Source organism: Carettochelys insculpta, chromosome 6 (genome assembly GCF_033958435.1).
Source record: "Carettochelys insculpta isolate YL-2023 chromosome 6, ASM3395843v1, whole genome shotgun sequence".
NCBI classification, from domain to species: Eukaryota; Metazoa; Chordata; order Testudines; family Carettochelyidae; genus Carettochelys; species Carettochelys insculpta.
Genome location: NC_134142.1, coordinates 7,659,630 through 7,678,337, shown reverse-complemented (window position 1 = coordinate 7,678,337; position 18,708 = coordinate 7,659,630). Strand labels below are relative to the sequence as shown.

Here is an 18,708-nt window from a genome sequence, read left to right as displayed (position 1 = left end):
AATAAACATCAGGAAATATTTATTTTCTAATGCATGAAAATAATCAAGTTGCTATATGTTTACTGTGAATGATTTCACATCATCATGCACTACACCAATGCATGGATGAGGCGGCTCACTTTAAGTTGAACCAGCAGCTGGCCTAAACACAGCGCTGCTTTCATTTGTATTTCTTCACCTGTAAAGAGCTGGGAGTAACTTTATATATATATTTAGCTCTCCAAGAACACTAAGGCAGACGCAATGGTTAAGGACCTCTATGTTGAGAACGCACAGTTGCTGAAAGCTCTGGAGATGACAGAACAGCGACAGAAGACTGCTGAGAAGAAAAACTACTTTTTAGAAGAAAAGATTGCCAGCCTCAATAAAATAGCGAAGAACCTGGGTTCACCATCTTTGAGTTCTGCACCTCAGCTGAGGTCATAGCAAAAGCTTCACAAGTTCTCTTGCACTGTACTGAAATGCTAAGACTTCAACTTCTCACTCTGCTGCCTTTTTGTCTGAGCATTGTTGGTTAATCTGGGTCTTAGAATAGTTAGTTTAAAGTTAAAACTGAAACTGCAGGTTGCCAACAACCCTCTCGTCCTGCATTCCTAAATCACCTGCCTGTTCGAAGTTATGGGAAAGATTCAGATCTGAGATTCTCTCATGATCATCTTGTCAATAAACCAGGCAAATACAACTTAGATTGGGCTACTATAAGGTGGGTGCGTAACTGGCTGGATAACTGTTGACAGTGAGTAGTTATTAATGGTTCACAATCATGCTGGGAGGGCATAACAACTGGAGTTCCACAGGGGTCTGTTTTGGGACTGGTTCTGTTCAATATCTTCAACGATTTAGATATTGGCACAGAGAGTACGCTTATTAAGTTTGCAGGTGATACCAAACTGGGAGGGGTTGCAACTGTGTTGGAGGATAGGCTAAGAATTCAAAATGATCTAAACAAACTGGATAAATGGTCTGAAGTAAACAGGATGAAGTTTATTTTGCTAGTCTTTAAAGTGCTACTTGACTGCCTTTTGTTTTGATAGGATGAAGTTTAAGAAGGACAAATACAAAGTACTCCGCTTGGGAAGGAACAATCAGCTTCATACGTACAAAATGGGAAGCAACTGTCTAGGATGGCTGTGGAAAGGGATTTAGGGGTCATGGTGAACCACAAGCTAAATATGACTCAACAGTGTGATGCTGTTGCAAAAAAGGCAGACATGATTCTGGGATGCATTAATAGGAGTGTTGACTGCAAGACACATGAAGTCATTCTTCTGCTCTACTCGGCACTCATTAGACCTCAATTGGAGTATTGTCCAGTTCTAGGCACCACATTTCAAGAAAGATGTGGAGAAATTGGAGAAGGTCCAGAGAAGAGCAATAAGAATGATGAAAGGTCTAGAGAACATGAGCTATGAGGGAAGACTGAAAGAATGGGGCTTGTTTAGCTTAGAAAAGAGACTAAAGGGGGACATAAAGGTGGTTGTCAAGTACCTCAAAGAGGGTTACCAGGTGGAGGGGAAAAAAATTGATCTCTTTGGCCTCTGAGGATAGGACAAAGAGCAATGGGTTTAAACTGCAGCAAGGGAGGTTTAGGTTGGACATGAAGAAAAACTTCCTGTCAGGGTGATTAAGCACTGGAATAAATTGCCAAGGGAGGTTATAGAATCTCCATCACTGGAGAGATGTAAGAGCAGGTTAGATAGGAATCTGTCGGGGATGGTCTAGATGGTGCTTGGTCCTGCCATGAGGGCAGAGGACTGGACTTGATGACCTTTCGAGGTCCCTTCCAGTTCTAGTGTTCTGTGATTTTTTGTAACTTATTTAGCGGTTTTGTTTTTAAATATAAACTCTGAATTTATTGTACTGAATTAATTTGGTAACTCACCTCGATATTGAAACCTAACTGCCAGGTGGGGCAGACAAGCCACATCTGACCTATTGCCATTGTTCCACGGGCCAGCTGAAGCCTCAGGCAGGCTCCCTGCCTTCCACACCCCAGCAGCAGGGGCTGTGTGTTCTGTGTGCTGCAAGCCCCAGGAGTGGAGGAGGCTTTGTGTGCTGCTTCCACCCCCAACACAATCTTACAGCTCTCATTGGCCAGAAACCAGCCTCCCACCAGCCTCCTGCTCTCCCTTCTGCACATCTACCCCAGAACACAACTGAAACCCTCTGCACCCTGACTCCCGCACCCATCCCTCCAACAAACCCTGCATCCCAATTTCCTGCTGCAGGTCACAACCCTCTCCCAGACACTGCATAACTTCCTTACACCCTTGTCCCAGGTTAGAATCCTCTCCTGCACCTGTGTCCATATCCCCTTCTCGATCCTGCACCCCAGTCCCATACCCCAAGCTCTCTTCTACACCCAACCTCTGTCCCAAACCCTTCACCTCCTCCGTTGACCTCAGGGACGAGTATGGCCCTTAACCACTTTCCAAATATTTGGAGTTACTCCCATCAAAATTATTGTCCCACCCCTAGTTTAAGGTGAACTTTTGTAGTTTAGTCTCAAACTCTAAGCTTATGTCTAATACTCAACATGTCCTCTGGGTCATCTTTAGGTATCATTGTCAGAATAACCCTTATTAGTAGGATAAGTACCTGTCCCATTTCCACCCCATATTTCAGGTGCTGGAAAGGCCTCCCACTGTTTTAAAAAGCAGCTAATTGCACCCTATTTGTGGAAGCCAAGAGTGCACCCGCGCGTCTGCCACCGGTCTCCCCACAGCTCAGGAAGAGCCAGAAGCTGGACTGGTGCAGCTGCCACCTAGCTCCCAGCTCCCTATGCCACAGGGGAGCTGAGAGCCAGACCAGCCTGGCTGCCACCTGGCTCCTCATTCCCTGTGCTTTGGGGGAGCCGGGAGCCCACCAGGACAGCTGATGCCTATTTCCCAGCTCCCCGAGGTACGGGGAAGCCAGGAGCGCACAGGCGCAGCTGCCGTCCCATCCCCAGAACCCTAAGGTGTGGGGCAACCATGGAGGGGTTTTCCCTCCCACTCCTCCCGTGTTTGGGATGGGGGATATGGTCACCCAACTGATTACAAAACCGACTTCATCTGGTTCGTACATACGACACATTCTGGAGGTTCCCTAAAGCACTATCTGTGCTCCAGCTGATGAACTAGGCTTCTCGCCCAACTGATGAATGGCTGTTTCTTGTTCAGCTTCCCTGGTGGTGGTTAAAACTTGGTAAATAGTTTGCTGCCACCTAAGTAAACATGGAAGTACCTAGTCTTAAGAAATGTCCCAGGTGGTGACAGTGACAGGGACTCTACAGCTGCAATGAAACACTCCTTGACAAATACATTAGGCGCTGGAAGGAAGCTCTATACAATGGAGGAACAATCTCCGAACAGGAAGTAAGGTGGCTTCTACCTGAATATTTCAACTAGGCATAGCCCTGAAATGTATTTATGGAATAATCTTGTATGGGCAGGAGAATGACAATGGTCTACTAACATGGACCTCAAATGACCATACATCATTCTATTTGACATCAACGTAACTCTGTACAGACCTGCTACAGGATCTGAGCTTGCAGTTGTAAAGAGTTGTATTTGAGTTCACTTCAGCAACTCAGGGAACGATCGCTGTAATTTGCTTCCTGCACTACTGTAAATCTAGAGCTCGGGGTCTGTATATGGAGATAACCACTCATTCAACCTTGCTTGTGAAAATCATGAGAAACCAAACTGTGTAATTTAATATGATCGGACAAACACAGACTTAAATTCACATTAACAATGCTTTAAAAATCTTAATCCTGGTGAGAGCGGTCACTGATGACCGCGGTAGCGGGGTTTGGAGGAGAGGTTAGAAATGTTTAAACTGTAGGCATTCGAACTGTTGACTCAGACTGCCAGCAAGATGCCACTCACAGCATTATTTGTACATGCAACTGTCCGTTAGCACTGGAAAGAGACTGCCAGTTCCCTTGTCCCAAGCCACTAGCCAGCCTACGGAAAATGACTTTGTACTGATTTAGCCAGGTAAAGCACCAATTTTAAAAGCCAGGGGAGCACTAGGTAGACTGTTGTACCTAAATGATTAGCTATTAATTGGAGTATGGAAGGACTGAATAATAGTAATAATAATACTGCCAGTCTGCTCAATTCCTTTCTGGAGGCAATATTGTGAATGTTAAAAATTCCAAAGAGATTTATTTTCTTCCCGTGCACAGGAACAGAACGGAAGGACATGACAGAGAAAGTAATCACAAAGAATGCATGTCTGATGATAGAAAATTCTGCACTATTTTCCTGTTGAAAGGGTGCAGCGAATATACAAGGTTTTATTTTAAAAAATCAGCTTGCAGCATTTACTTTTTAATTCTTAAACTTTTAAGGTGGAAAAATTAGTGACAGACATCTAGGAGCTACACCAAGCCAAAAAAAAACCTTAGTTAGAAATTACAATTATGCTATTTCCACTGTCCATCTTCTATCTTGGTAAATGGCAACAACAGTTCTAGGCCAGGCATGCACCATTTTTTCATTGCCTGCAGAAGCAGTTTCATATCACAAAGTACATGGAAGTAAATTCCAAGGACTGTGCATATTTCGTTTCTGCTAATATTGACCAGTTAGCCAGGTAAGTTACCCATATAATAAAGTTTCAATGCTTGTGTGACTGCAGGGGCACTGAGCCCCCCCGCAATAAGGGAGAGTGCCAGCTTTGGCTGAGAGCCAGATGGCTTTTAGCTCATGTGGTAGAGAACATATCTTTATTGCCCTAAGGTTGCAGGTTCATTCCCTCTTGCCAACAGCCCACTTACACACAGGCAAGTGGGCTAAAATGTGGGGTGAGAACAAGGAAATTAAGCACACCTACCTAAGGTTATGTCTAGCTTAGGAAAATAGGCAACATTTTTAAAAAAAACAAAAAAAAACCCTAGAAAATGGCCTCAGCTCACACTTTTTAAATACATTTTCCTAGATTAGACCTGATTTAATATTTACATATGTGGTAAACTACCAGGCATGCAAATACTGAAGTAGGGATTGTCCCTAAACTGCAGATTGATTAAATAAAATGTCACGTGGAAGCTTTTTTTAAAAGGATAGACTCCTAATCAGTGTCCTCTCTAATTTCTTCCATCCATGGGCAGAATAAATTTTATTATGTGCACCAAGGCACGTGCAGATGTGCACCACCAGAAAAAACACATGCTTCTCACTGTGGACGGCTGTGGGCGCTCTGCTAATCAGCTGGGCGGCACCTGAATCTCTTCTGGGTGGCCACCCAAGTGCTCAACTCATGGGGCATAGTACTCCTAACCCAACTGTCGGCACTTATTTTATGTATTTATTTATTTATTTTAAACAATCAGGACTTTCTAGCACATAATGTGAAAAAGGTGGAGCTAGGCTGGGTAGCATTTGTTGCAGGGACAATGGAGAGCAATAAGGCACAGAGCTTGATTTCTCCCCTTTATTTCTCAGTCTACCCTTCCTGTTTGTGTATTTAGCTTCAAATCCTGCTCCCACCGTGGAGGACAGTTGAGATGTGTAGTGCAAGAAGGGAGTTCAATCCCCCGCCACCTCTTGTTCAGCTGAAATTCAAGGTGACATCATTGAGAGATCTGGGTGAATAAAGAGCTCCTAAATGTGCCCCGTGACATTGCACCTTCCAGAGTTATTAAATGCTGTTGTAGCTGTCAAAAGGGCTTGCATGAGAAGCAGCTCAGGGAACTTCCTACCCAGCCACTATGCAGAGATGAAACTGGGGCCCCAAACTCTGATGCTCAGGTCAGTGACATGTTTGCCCGCTTGCATGCGTATTTTTTACCATGCCTTTGAGCCAAATGGGTATACGCCTAGAAATGGTATTAAGCATGTAGAGTCCCCGATGCTTGAATATAAAGGTAGAAATCTGGCTATAGCATATAGGCATTTTAAGTGTGCCCAAGTCTTTAATAGCCCAGTCGTGTGCTTGACCAAACTTGAGGTACTAGGCCTCAATCAAAACAATGGGCCTTGCCAATGCAAATATTACAATGTGTTTAAAAATACTACCGTTATTTCCCACACAGTGCTGTGTGAATCAGTGTGAAGAGAAGTGGTTTGGAGTTGTGGGTTTTTTGGTGGGGGGACACAGGGAGCGTTATATATTCATTCATTCCAAACAACTTGAGGGATTGTGTTATATCTGAACAATTGAGGAGTTGCGTGTCAATAGGCATTGGTAAAATGTATATGTTAGCACTTTTTTCTCAGCTACTTGAAGCTGAATTTAAATTCAAAGAGAGGAAATTCTTTGATATTATTGGAGAAAACAGACGGTAACCCAACTGGCATTCACTATTTATGGATGTTATATGAAATGATTTAAGGGAACTGTTTACATTAGCTAAGAATAGCAAACTCCTTTAGGAAATCTAAAGGAAAAGACATGACTGCTATAACAGCATTCTGTTGCTTTGCTGATGTTCAGCCGTCTCAGCCAGTAATAACTTCTATTCACACTAATTGTCAAATGCTGTAAGGAGTGATGTTAGCTAGTGGGTGTATTTTTGTCAAGTTTGCATTCTATTGTATCATAGAAGTGGACGGAAGCTTGAGAAGTCATAAACTCCAGTCCCCTGTAATATGCTGTATTACAACAGTTGTCTTTATACCATCATGTACAACAGAAGGACAAATTAACATTGTTTATACTGCAATTAAAAATGTAAATTACCGTACTCACTACATGCGTTGGAGATTTTTTTGTATGAAAATATTTGAGTATTTTGTTGTGGAGACCAATAGCACTATTCATATGTAATTCATATGCCGCTACAAATCAAAGCTAAATTTTAGCTGGGTAAAATAATGGACAGGCTTGCAGTTGTTAATAAAAACATGAATTTTCCATTATGGAAAAGGAAACCCGTTTAAGGACCAAAAAAATCAATTAATAACGAACCTAGTTCTCAATCATTACATAGTATGTTTTTATCCTCTACTGTTTCCCCTTTAATCATTGTTAACAAGTCCAAATACTTTTGTTAGAAAGCTAATCTTAAATACAGAATTATATGATGGCATTTTTATTGAGAAAAGTATTACAATGGTCAGTTGAGGATTACATTTCCCTCATGTTTTGTTTGTATATGACTTCAAATGGGCTTTTTCTGAATTAGTTTCCTCTAACTTGCACTGCAGGAGGCTTGGTTTCTATGCCATTTTTTTAAGCTAGTATGCGGTGACCACTCCATATCATACTGACCAAATATTGTCTTTTTTCCTTGTGCTTCCCTGTCTCTCTCCATTTGTGGTCCCCCATCTTACACTACAATGTAATCTCCTGGGGGCAGGAAATGTAATTTGTTGTGTGTATGTCCATCACCAAACACTATGGGGGTCCTTGTTTCTGTGCTAATAAAAACCTGCATCTTGCATACCTCCACTAGTTTTGTAACATGCTCATCTGTTATCCTAGTGGCTCTTGCTTTTCAGTCAAGGACAAGGTAGTCCCTGTGTGACACCTGCTAATTTGACATAGGGTCTGGGGAATGAGAACAGGCCAGGGTGGAGGGGATGTGGTAAGATCTCACATACTGAAAAACACCATTATTTAATGCAGTTTCTGGGTAGTAGGTGGACAGCTCTACAACGGGGAAAAAAGCCTGGTGGCCCTTTCAGACTATGTTCCTGGCTAACACAGTAAGAGGGGGTGAGATCTGACATACGCGCTTTAGCCTTTGTGTTCCCTTCTTGCCTTATTCCTTCCTTGGGCCTGTTCTTGGCTCTTTGTTTCTCAGTCTCTTTCTTCTCCTCCTGTTGTTCTTGTCCATACTCATTCAAGCCCCATCAGGTCTCCCAACCTCCTTTACCTCCCCCTGGTCTCAGGCAATTCCTGCCCCCATTTTGTGTCCTGGCTCTTCCCCCCCACACCCTGTCCACCAGGATCAGGGTAGGCCTATCTCAGCAGGACTAGCCAAGCTGGCCCACCACCATCCATTGCAGCAGCCCTGGGCAGCCAGAATGCGTGGTTGGAGTGAAGAGGGCTGCCTGGGCCCCAGGCCCATCCTGCCCTTTGCAGGGTTACCTGGCTGTTGGACCCTACAGGGCTTTGTGTCATAATTTGGTAGGAGGTGGCAACTTTAACTGTATTCTAGGAACTACTTAGGCACATGAAAATGATTGGATTTTTGTAGACAATAATTTAGAAATTAGCTGATAGGCGCACTGTATGTAATTCCAATATAAAGAAAAATATTTAATATTAGACTCATTTGGGTCTAAAAGGAGCATGCTCTGACATTGTGTGTCATCTTGGGGGATGGGGTTATGCTTAAAATTTTGGAGTATATTCCCATTCTCGAATATTACAATTGAAACAAATGTAGAAAAATCTAGGCTATCCAACCACCTAGTTTGCTCTGAAAATTGCTGCTTGGGCACCCCTGTGCCCGAGAGTAGCCCCCAGCCCATGTTCCCAACACCTAGTCTCCCCTGCCCAGCGCACATGGAGGGTCAGTGGGTCCCTACAGCTGTCTGCGCAGCTTTTACCTGGACTGTGTTGGGGCTACCAGCCCAGCAGCAGGGCCTTGGAGCCACACCCATGGTAAGAAGCACCCAGGTAGCTGTGGGGAGCCACAGACTGTCCTGGCTTTGGTGATGAAGATGTGGGCCCAGAGGCTGCTCGTGGGCCCAGTGTTGCCATCTTTCTAATGGCACAAAACCAAACACGTTTGTCCTGTGCCTGCCCCAGTCCCTTCCCTAAGACCCCACCTGGTCATTCCATTCCCCTGCCCTTCATTTTTTCCCCAGGCTGAGACAGGAGGGGTTGAGGTGGGCGCTCCGGCTGGGGGGGTGGGATCTGGGGCCAAGGATTAGGGGGTTTGGACTGCAGGAGTGAGCTCTGGGACTGGGGATTTGGGCACAAGAGCTCTGGCTGGGGGTTCAGGAGAGGCTCTGAACTGGGACCAAAGGATTTGGAGTGCAGGAGGGCTCTGGGATGGAGTTGAGGGGTTTGAGGTTGGATTAAAAAGGGCTTAGAGACAATCCTGGCAATTACAGATTGATAAATCTAACTTCAGTTTCTGGCAAATGAGTTGAAACTATATTAAAGAACAGAATTTTCAGACACATGGATGAACATAATTCACTGGGGAAAAGTCAACGTGGTTTCCATTATGGGAAATCATGCCTCACCAATCTACTAGAGTTCTTTGAGGGAGTCAACATGCATGTGGACTGGGGGATCCAGTGGATATAATGTATTTAGCTTTCTACAAAGCTTTCGTGTGAGACAAGATGGCCACGATTTGGGCAGCTACACTTGGCAACAGGTGAAACCCTCATCTACTCAGACCATAAAGAAAGTGGATACACCACAGAAGACAACAACTGGGGTACTCCTGGAGTCAGCTAAAAGTTTTGTCCCGAGACAGAGTGAAGAGGGGAGACTTGTAGGTGACCTATGCTCCATATGGAGTGCAAAGCTTTAAGTCAAGTTTGACAAGGTTCCTCACCAAAGGCTCTTTAGCAAAGTAAGCTGCCATGGGATAAGAAGGAAGGTCCTCTCATGGGCTGATTACTGCTTGAAAGATAGGGAACAAAGGGGTAAGAGTAAATGGTCAGTTTTCAGACTGAAGAGAAGTAGCTAGCGTTGTTGTGCAGGGGTTAATATTGGAACGAATCCTATTCAACATATTTATAAATGAGTTGGAGCAAGGGGTAAACAGAATAATTGTAGTGGTGATAAATGGAAAGTAATGCATATTGGAAAACATAATCCAAACCATATGTATAAAATTATGAAGAGTAAATTAGCTGTTACCACTTGAGAGAGATCTTGGAATCATTGTGGGTAGTTTTCAGCAAACATGTACACCATGGGCAGCAGCAGTCAAAACAGCAAACACTGTTAGGGATCTTTAGAAGAGGAATAGAGGATAAGGCAGAGACACAGCTTATTGCCTTTGTATATCAAGCCATAGTACACCCCATCTTGAATACTACTTGTAGATGTTATCTTATCTCAAAAAAGATATCTGGACAGTGGAAAAAGTTCAGAAAAGGGCAATAAGATGATTAGAGGTATGAAACAGCTTCCATAGGAGGAAAGATTAATATGACTGGGACTTTTCTTGGAAAAGAGATGGTTAATGGAGGGAATATGACAGAGGTCTATGAAATCATGTCAGGTGTGGGAAAAGTGAGTAGAGTTATTGACTCCTTCCAATAACACAGGAACTAGAAAGCACCAAATGAAATGAATAGGTAGCAGGTTTAAAACAAACAGAAGGAAGTACTTCACACAACGCACAGTCAACCTGTGGAACTCCTTGCCAAAGGATGTTGTGAAGGCCAAGAGTATAACAAGGTTAAAAAAAGAGCTGGGTAAGTTAATGAAGGATAAGTCCATCAATGTCCATTAGTGAGGCTGCTCAGGGATGGTGGCCCTAGCATCTGTTTGCTTGAAGCTTGGAATGCATGATGGGGATGTCTTACATGATGATTACCTGTTCAGCATATTTCCTCTGGGGCATTGGCATTGGCCGCTGTTGGAAGACAGGGTCCTGGGCTAGCTGGGCCGTTGTTGTGTCCCAATATGGCCAGTCATACGACAGGAGCTCCAAGCTAGGACTGAAGCATTTGAGATTGGGATAGAGACTGGGGCATTGGAGGGACTGCAGAGTTAGGGTGCTACTTACGTAAGGTGGTTTCTGGCAAATGACCAGCTGGTCCCTATGTCTCCTAGGTGGGAGCACCAGGCAGGCTCCACGTGCTGCCTTCACCCATAGGCACTGTCCCCACAATTCCCAACTAATTGTAGTTCCTGGCCAATGGGAGCTGTGGAGCCAGTGCTCACCTGGCCCTCTGTATGCCTAGCAGCGGCAGGGACCTACTAGCTATGGTGTATTGGGTTGTTGTAGTGACAGATCTTGTGTATCGAGTTGTCCTAGTGATAGATCTGATTGTTGTCATAGTAACTGAGTTAGCTCACTAGAGCGTTAGCCCAGCCTGTTTTGGTTGGTTCTAGTTTGTGGTATGATATTGAATAAATGGGAAAGCAGCTTGCTGCGTTCAAGCGATTTCTTCCTAATATCTGTTGGTCTATAAGGTGCCACAGGATTTCTTGTTGTTTTCAAAGCTACAGACTAACACGGTTACCTCTCTGATACTTCCTAAACTCTGTGACTCCAAACAACAGAACAAAGTGGTGACACGAATGGGATTCCTGTGCTGCCTCCAGCAACACAAGAAGTCAAGGCAAGAAAACAGCCCTTTGCTGCTCTGAAACAGGGGAGAAGGGGGACAACTGTTACACTGACAGTATAAACTAAAACTAACACCAAGGTCTGCTTTGTTCTGACTGGAGTGAAGCCCTGAGGCTGGGAGATTTAAAAAAAAAATAGCTGCAATTACAGGGCCATTGGGACATTACGAGGAGACTATAGAGCAATGGCACGTATATATTGAGTATTTTGAGCTTTCTGTTGTTGCAAAGGACGTTAAGGGAAGAGAGAAAGGTGCCAATAGTCTTAAGAGTTGTAGGGGGCTAAGACCTACTCCCTGCTACATGCTTATTGCACTCTGTTAAACCAGAGACTAAATCTTACAATGACATTGTGGAAATCCTGGGATCACATAATGCTCCAAAAACCATTGGTCATTGGAGAAAAGTACAGGTTTAACAAAAGTGGCTAAAAGGGAAGTGAAACAGGTGTGTAACTTGTAGCATCTTTGAAAAAGCTTATGGAACACTGAACTTAAGGAGATGTTAAATGAAGCCATACCTGAAAGGTTAGGTTGTGCCTGCACAGTGAAGCGATGTGGAAGCATCTTTTAACAAAGGCCCAGCTCAGCCTACAGAAGGCCTTTGATATTATAGTCTTCCTGAAAGGGTGTGTCTATACTTGCACTCCTCTTTTGAAAGAGGTATGCAAATGAGGTAAATTGAGAATGCAAATAAGGCGCAGATTTGCCTAGCTGTCATCTCATTTGCATATTCTTATTTCGAAATAGATTCTTTCGAAAGACGAAAACCAGTGTAGACACTGCTCTTTCGAAAGTAAACCCCATCTTTGAAAGAATCCTTCTTCCCCTTTTTTATGGAGGAATGCAAGTGTAGACACAGCCAAAGTGACCACACACTAGACACGATACCTCAGTGCACTCCCTAGGGTGCGCAAGGTTCCCCAAGAAACTACCCCCCAAACACAGTGGGGAGCAAGGAATGCTACCATTGTGGTAAGCTAGTTCACCATGCATCAGGGTGCTGGTGTAAGGACCTAGTGAGTCAACAGTGTGGTAAAAATGGGCGCTCTGAGTATGCCTGCAAACAAAAAGAGTCTGTAGTCTGGTGGCCCGAAAATGAAAATCTGCATGCCCTTGAGCAGACATAGGATAATCAAAATGACACCCCAGCTGAAAAAGAGCCACTCCACATTTCGTCTGTGGCAGTGGGCTCACAAGAGTACCGGTAACCCCACTGTTCAGGGGCAAACCTGTATACATGGAACTGGATACTGGTGCAGCAGTTTCGCCAGTCTCAGACGCTGTGCATAAGGAAAAGCTAAAGCATCTTCCACTAAAGGCAACAAAGATCATTCTGGAGATATACACAGTAGAAGCCGTACCCCTGTTGGGCACTACTGATGTTAAGGTGGAGCTCAGTGGACAGACAGCTGAATTGCCGCTGTTTGTGGTGAAAGGCCTTAATGAGTAGATTATAGCTTAAGAAGATCCAGCTGAACTGGGCAGAAATGCACCCGATGACGAAAGAAGAAACACATCTGACTGATCTATTAAAGAAACATGGTGCTGTTTTCGGGGAGGATCTGGAAAGTCTGAGAGGAATCACCATGAAATTGAACATTAAATCTGACAGTCAACCAAAGTATCTGAAAGCCAGAACTGAGTTGTATGCCATCAGGCCAAAAGTTGAAGCAGACCTGGAGCACCTCGTCAAAAATGGAGTCCTAATACCAGTTACCCACAGCCCATGCGCAACTCCAATCCTTCCAATATTGAAGAAAGATGGCTCCACTTGGATCTGTGGAGATTTTAAGATCACTGTTAATCTGGTGGTGTGTGCCGAGCAATATCCTCTTCCCTGCATTGATGACCTCTTTGCGGGCCTGGCTGCGGGACAAAAGTTCAGCAAGATGGATCTGAGACAAGCACATTCAAAGATGCATGTCAATGAGAAGTCCCAAGAGCTGATGACTAACGTGACACATAAAGAACATTATTGTTACTGTTGCTCACCCTGGCTACATCTACACGTGCCCCAAACTTCGAAATGGCTACACAAATGGCCATTTTGAAGTTTACTAATGAAGCGCTGAAATGCATATTCAGCACTTCATTAGCATGCGGGCGGCCGTGGCACTTCGAAATTGACGTGGCTCGCCGCCGCGCGTCTCATCCAGACGGGGCTCCTTTTCGAAAGGACCCCGCCTACTTCGAAGTCCCCTTATTCCCACCAGCTCATGGGAATAAGGGGACTTCGAAGTAGGCGGGGTCTTTTCAAAAATGAGCCCCGTCTGGATGAGACGCGCGGCGGCGAGCCGCGTCAATTTCGAAGTGCCGCGGCCGCCCGCATGCTAATGAAACGCTGAATATGCATTTGAGCACTTCATTAGTAAACTTCGAAATGGCCATTTGCGTAGCCATTTCGAAGTTTGGGGCACGTGTAGACACGTCCCCTTTGGAATAACATCTGCTCCAGCTTTATTCCAGAGGGCTATGGACAAGATCTTGTGTGGCTTACCAGGAGTCCAGTGCTATCTTGATGACATGCTGGTCACCGGTAGGAATGAGGAGAATCACCTTAAGAACTTAAAGCCTACCTCACAAAGACCAGAAGAGTATGGACTATAAGTCCACAAAGACAAATGTGCATTCTGGTAGCCCTCTGATGAACATTTGAGGCACATCATTGGTGCTACTGGCCTTCATATCGTCCCTGAAAAAGTCAAAGCTATTGTAGAGGCTCCACCTCCTCAAAATGTTACTCAACTTCACTCGTTTCTAGAACTATTGAACTGTTATGGAAAGTTTATCTCACAGTTATCCGCACTGCTAAAAGCACCTGAGGAACTGCTTCCCCAGAAGAAGGCCTGGAAATGGAGAGAAGCCTGTGAGGCTGCATTTAACAAAGGTAAATGTGCATTACAAAACTCGGATGTCTTGATACATTTTAGTCTAGTCTTACCATCACAGTTGGCCTGCAGTTGGCCACAGTTGGCCACAGTTGGCCACAGTTGGCCTCCCCGGTGGCTAGGGTGACCATCCAACCCGTATTAGGCGGGATGGTCCTGTATTTGGGACGCTAAAAAGGCATTCCTACTTATTTTTAAAGGGAACTAACTGTCCCATATTTGGGCCCTCCCCAGCTGACCTTTTCTGCCAGCAGCTGCACAGGCAGAGAGCACTAGGTCACTTCTCTGAGCCTTGGGGAAACTGGGGAAGAGCCGGGGGGCTGCTGCTCTCCCAGGGAGCGTTGGGAGCTGCCACTTCCCCAGGGCTCCCAGACAACATTGGGGAATGCTGCTTCCCTGGGGCTTAGGGAGGGCAAGTGACTGCCACCTCCTTCCCAGCTCCCTGGGGCTTGGTAGAGCTGGGAGGAGCTACTCCTCCCCCAAATATCTCCCTGTCCCATATTTTGGAAAGGGTGATATGGTCACTCTATTTATGTCATGGGACCAGTCTTGTCACACATTATGCTTTCAGAAGAAGAGAGAGACCAATTGCTTTTGCTTCATGCACCTTAAGCAAGGCAGAAACTAATTATGCACAAATCAAGCATGAAGCATTGGGAATTGTTTTCGGGATTTGGAAATTTCATCAGTACTTGTTCAGATGGAAGTTTACACTTCTTGCTGACCATTGACCTCTGACTTGAATTTTTGGTCCACACACAGGGATTCCACCATTGGCTGCTAGTTGTATGCAACCATGGTAATTGTTGCTTTCTGGACACACACATTAAATCAAGTATCAGAAATCCAATTTGCTTTGCAATGTAGATGGTCTCTCAAGGCTGCCTTTGTCAGTCAAACATAAAGATATTGGCCAAAAGGAAATCTTCTATTTTGAACAGATAGAGAACATGCCTCTTACTGCCACTCAAAGTAAGAAAGCAATTCAAATTGACCCAATATTGTATCAAGTTATGGACCTAGTGATGCACAGAATATCTCTATAAACAACGAGAAGTCCGGTGGCGTCTTATTGACTAACAGATATTTTGGAGCATAAGCTTTCATGGGCGAAGACCCGCTTCATCAGATGCTTGAGTCTGTCTCTGTGTGACACTCACCTGACCTTGTTCCCTACATGTCCAGGAGGACAGAATTATTGATCCATTCCAGGTGCTTGTTGCAGGAAACACATGTCATCATTCCAACACTATGGTGACCACAGGTGTTAGAACAGCTGCATTTATGATTTGCATGAAAGAAATTGTGCAAAGCTATTTTTTAGTGGCCTGGCTTGGACTCTGCCATTGAATACAAGGCAAGAGCTTGTATTTCATGTCAGGGTGTTAGAAATGCACCCATGGGACTGGTCTCCTCAAGGAATCCATTTGGAGCACTTGGAAGAGAGGAAAGTGATCAAAAGTAGCCAGCATGGATTCACTGGGGCAAGTCCAGCATGACCAATCTGGTAGCTTCTATGATCAGGTAACAGGCTCTGTGGACATGGGGAAGTCAGTGGATGTGATATACCTTGACTTCAGCGAAGATTTTGATATGATCTCCCACAACATTCTTGTCCATAAGCTAAGGAAATATAGACTGGATCCTTGGACTATAAGATGCATAGAAAGCTGGCTTGACGGTTGGGCCCAACGGGTAGCGGTCAATGGCTCAATATCTGCATGGTGGTCAGTTTCAAGCAGAGTGCTGCAAGGCTCAGTTCTGGGGTTGGTGTTGTTCAACATCTTTGTTAATGACGTGGATGAGGGACTGGATTGCACCCTCAGCAAGTTTGCAGATGACACAAAACTAGGGGGAGAGGTAGATATTTTGGAGGGTAGAGAGAGAATCCAGAGTGACTTGGATAAATTGAAGGACTGGGCCAAAAGAAATCTGATGCAGTTCAACAAGGAGAAGTGTAGAGTCCTGCACCTGGGGTGAAAGAATCCCAAGCATTGTTATAGGCTGGGGACCGACTGGCTCAGCGGCAGTACGACAGAAAGGGACCTAGGGGTTATGGTGGATGAAAGGCTGGAGGTGAGTAAACAGTGTGCCCTTGTAGTCAAGAAGGCTTTGCCAGTCAAATAAAGATATTGGTCAGAAGGAAATCTTCTATTTTGAACAGGTAGAGAACACGCCCCTTACTGCTACTCAAAGTAAGAGAGCAATTTGAGTTGAACCAATATTGGCATACTAGGGTGCATTAGGAGGAGCATTTTGAGCAGTTCTAGAGATGTAGTTATTCCCCTCTATTTGGCACTGGTGAGGCCACATCTGGAATATTGTGTCCAGTTTTGGGCCCCCCAGTATAAAAAGTATGTGGATTTGCTGGAGCAGGTTCAGCGGAGGGCAACAAAAAAGATTAAGCGGCTGGAGCACAAGACCTATGAGGACAGGCTGAGGGATTTAGGCTTGTTTACAGCAGAGAAGACTTAGGGGTGATTTAATAGCAGACTTCAACTTCCTGAAGGGGAGCTCTAAAGAGGAGGGTGAGAAACTGTTCTCAGTGGTGTCAGATGGCACAACAAGGAGTAATGGTCTGAAGTTGAAGAGGGAGAGGTGTAGGTTAGATATTAGGAAAAACTACTTCACCAGGAGGGTGGTGAAGCACTGGAATGCATTGCCTAGGGAGGTGGTGGATTCTCCATTCCTCAAGGTTTTTAAGTCCCAGCTTGACAAGGTCCTGGCAGGGATGACTTAGTGGGGGTTGATCCTGCTTGAAGCAGGGGGCTGGACTAGATGACCTCCCGAGGTCCCTTCCAGCCCTGTGATTTTGTGATTCTGTCTGAAAAATCATGGCAGTGTATTCATGTTGATTGTACTGGGCCATTTGAAGGAAGCATGTTCTTGGTGATGGTAGATGCCCATTCTAAATGGCCAGAAGTCTTGCTAATGCCATTCACTCCTGGTGTGGGTACTATACAAAACTACACAGAATCTTTTGTCACTTTGGTTTGCTGGAACAACTTGCAAGTGACAACAGGCTGCAGCTTGTCTAGCAGGACTTTGGAAATTTCATGAAAGCAAATAGGATTCATCACATCACCTCAGCACTGTATCATTTATCCACCAGTGCATTAGCTGAAATGTTTGGGCAGACAATGAAACAAGCTTCAGAATCAGCCAGGGAACATTCACTCATTCAACAGTGTTATAATCCTACAGAACCACACCTCATGCTACAAACAAAGTGTCCCCAGCCTTTCTAGTGGTGGGATGTCAGCTGTGCTCTTGCTTTGGTCTGCAGAAACCTTCTGAACCATGACAAATTGTACAACATTAGCAACAAGGTCATGTCATCAAGAGTGTATCCAGGGCAAAAGACCAAACCTTTAGTTGCAGACAGCTGGTTTTGGCTCAGAACTATGATTCTGGAGCTAAATGGGTCGCTGCCACCATAGGCGCTCAAACAGGACCTGTTTCCTACATGGTCTGGACTGCCAAGGGTCTCAGCTGGTGGTGATATGTAGATCAGTGGTTGCTGAGTTATGCAGGCACCCAGGATACGTCCCCAGTTGGGTTGCCTGACCTCACCACCACCACTAAGATACCAAGTCAAGGATCACCTGTTCCTGATTCTCCTCCTCCATCACCACCTACAGCAAACACAAACTGCCTCCCTGAACAGGTTGACTCAACAACCTTCCCTGCTTGCACTTTGCGGCCTGAGCTCACAGTCCGGGCCTACACCCGTAACAGCTTCACATGCTAGAACACCATATGTGATCATAATCCACCTAGAGAACAAAGCCTTAACAGCTGTATCTTTAGTTAATGCTAACCCTTCGTTAGGGGGCAAAATAATCACCAGCGTTGGCAGGGAATTGAAGCTGTCTACCCTCATTCCCTGGTTTACTGTTTGTTCAATTAAGAGGAAATTCTTATGAAGGGGGATGTCTGTGGTGTTCATTGGGTGGTCCTCGTGACAGATCAGATGGTTGTCATAGTAACAGAGGTAGGTCACTGGGGGTTAGCCCCACTGGGGGGGTTCTAGCTTGTAGCGTGAGATGGAGCAGGTGGGAATGAAGAGCTCTATGTTCAAGCAGTGCCAGTCTAAACAGTATCAGGCCAGCTTCGTGGTGGGGGAGGAGGCAGAGCCAGGGTAGGTGGGAAGCCCACCTTAGCCCTGCCCTGCCACTGATCAGACTTTCAATAGCACAGTTGGGGTGCGGAGCCACCAGAGTCCCTGTCCAAGGGGGTGTTCCAGGCACCCCGCCCTGAGGCGGCCCAAAGGCAAGCGCTCAGCCTGAGGCTGGGGGTGCTACTGAGCCCCTGCCTCCTACAGGGAGCCTGCAGGCTCCTCCCCCTAGGGAGCCACGCCCCCTCACGCCATCCCTCCTCCCCCTTTGCTGTTACTGGAGTGGGGGCGGGGCCAAGGATGAGGCCCCGCCCCTGCTGATCGAACGGCCCCCGAACGCCTGCTCGGGTCCCGCGCGCACAGCGCAGCCGGCTGGCGGCCTCCCTGCCGCAGGGGGCGCTGGCGCGCAGCGACGCCGGGCCGCTGTCCCTGGGGGGGCAGGCGGGCGCCGCCGGTGGCCCAGAAGGCTTTGCGCGCAGGCGCGGCCGCAGGG

The 18,708-nt window shown here is 45.6% G+C and overlaps 1 protein-coding gene across 5 annotated transcripts in view; it reads left to right on the top strand.

Annotated features, from left to right (window-relative positions):
* Positions 1-7,380, top strand: part of NIN (ninein) — a 126,164-nt gene extending 118,784 nt beyond the window's left edge. For 4 of the 5 annotated variants that reach the window (XM_074996197.1, XM_074996191.1, XM_074996192.1 and 1 more), the window contains one exon: positions 217-7,380. In XM_074996197.1, coding sequence (XP_074852298.1) covers positions 217-426 — 210 coding nt within the window. In that variant the 3' untranslated portion in view covers positions 427-7,380. The remainder of the gene's footprint in view (positions 1-216) is intronic. The other variant, XM_074996194.1, reaches the window with a different exon arrangement.
* Positions 7,381-18,708: the final 11,328 nt, after the last annotated feature.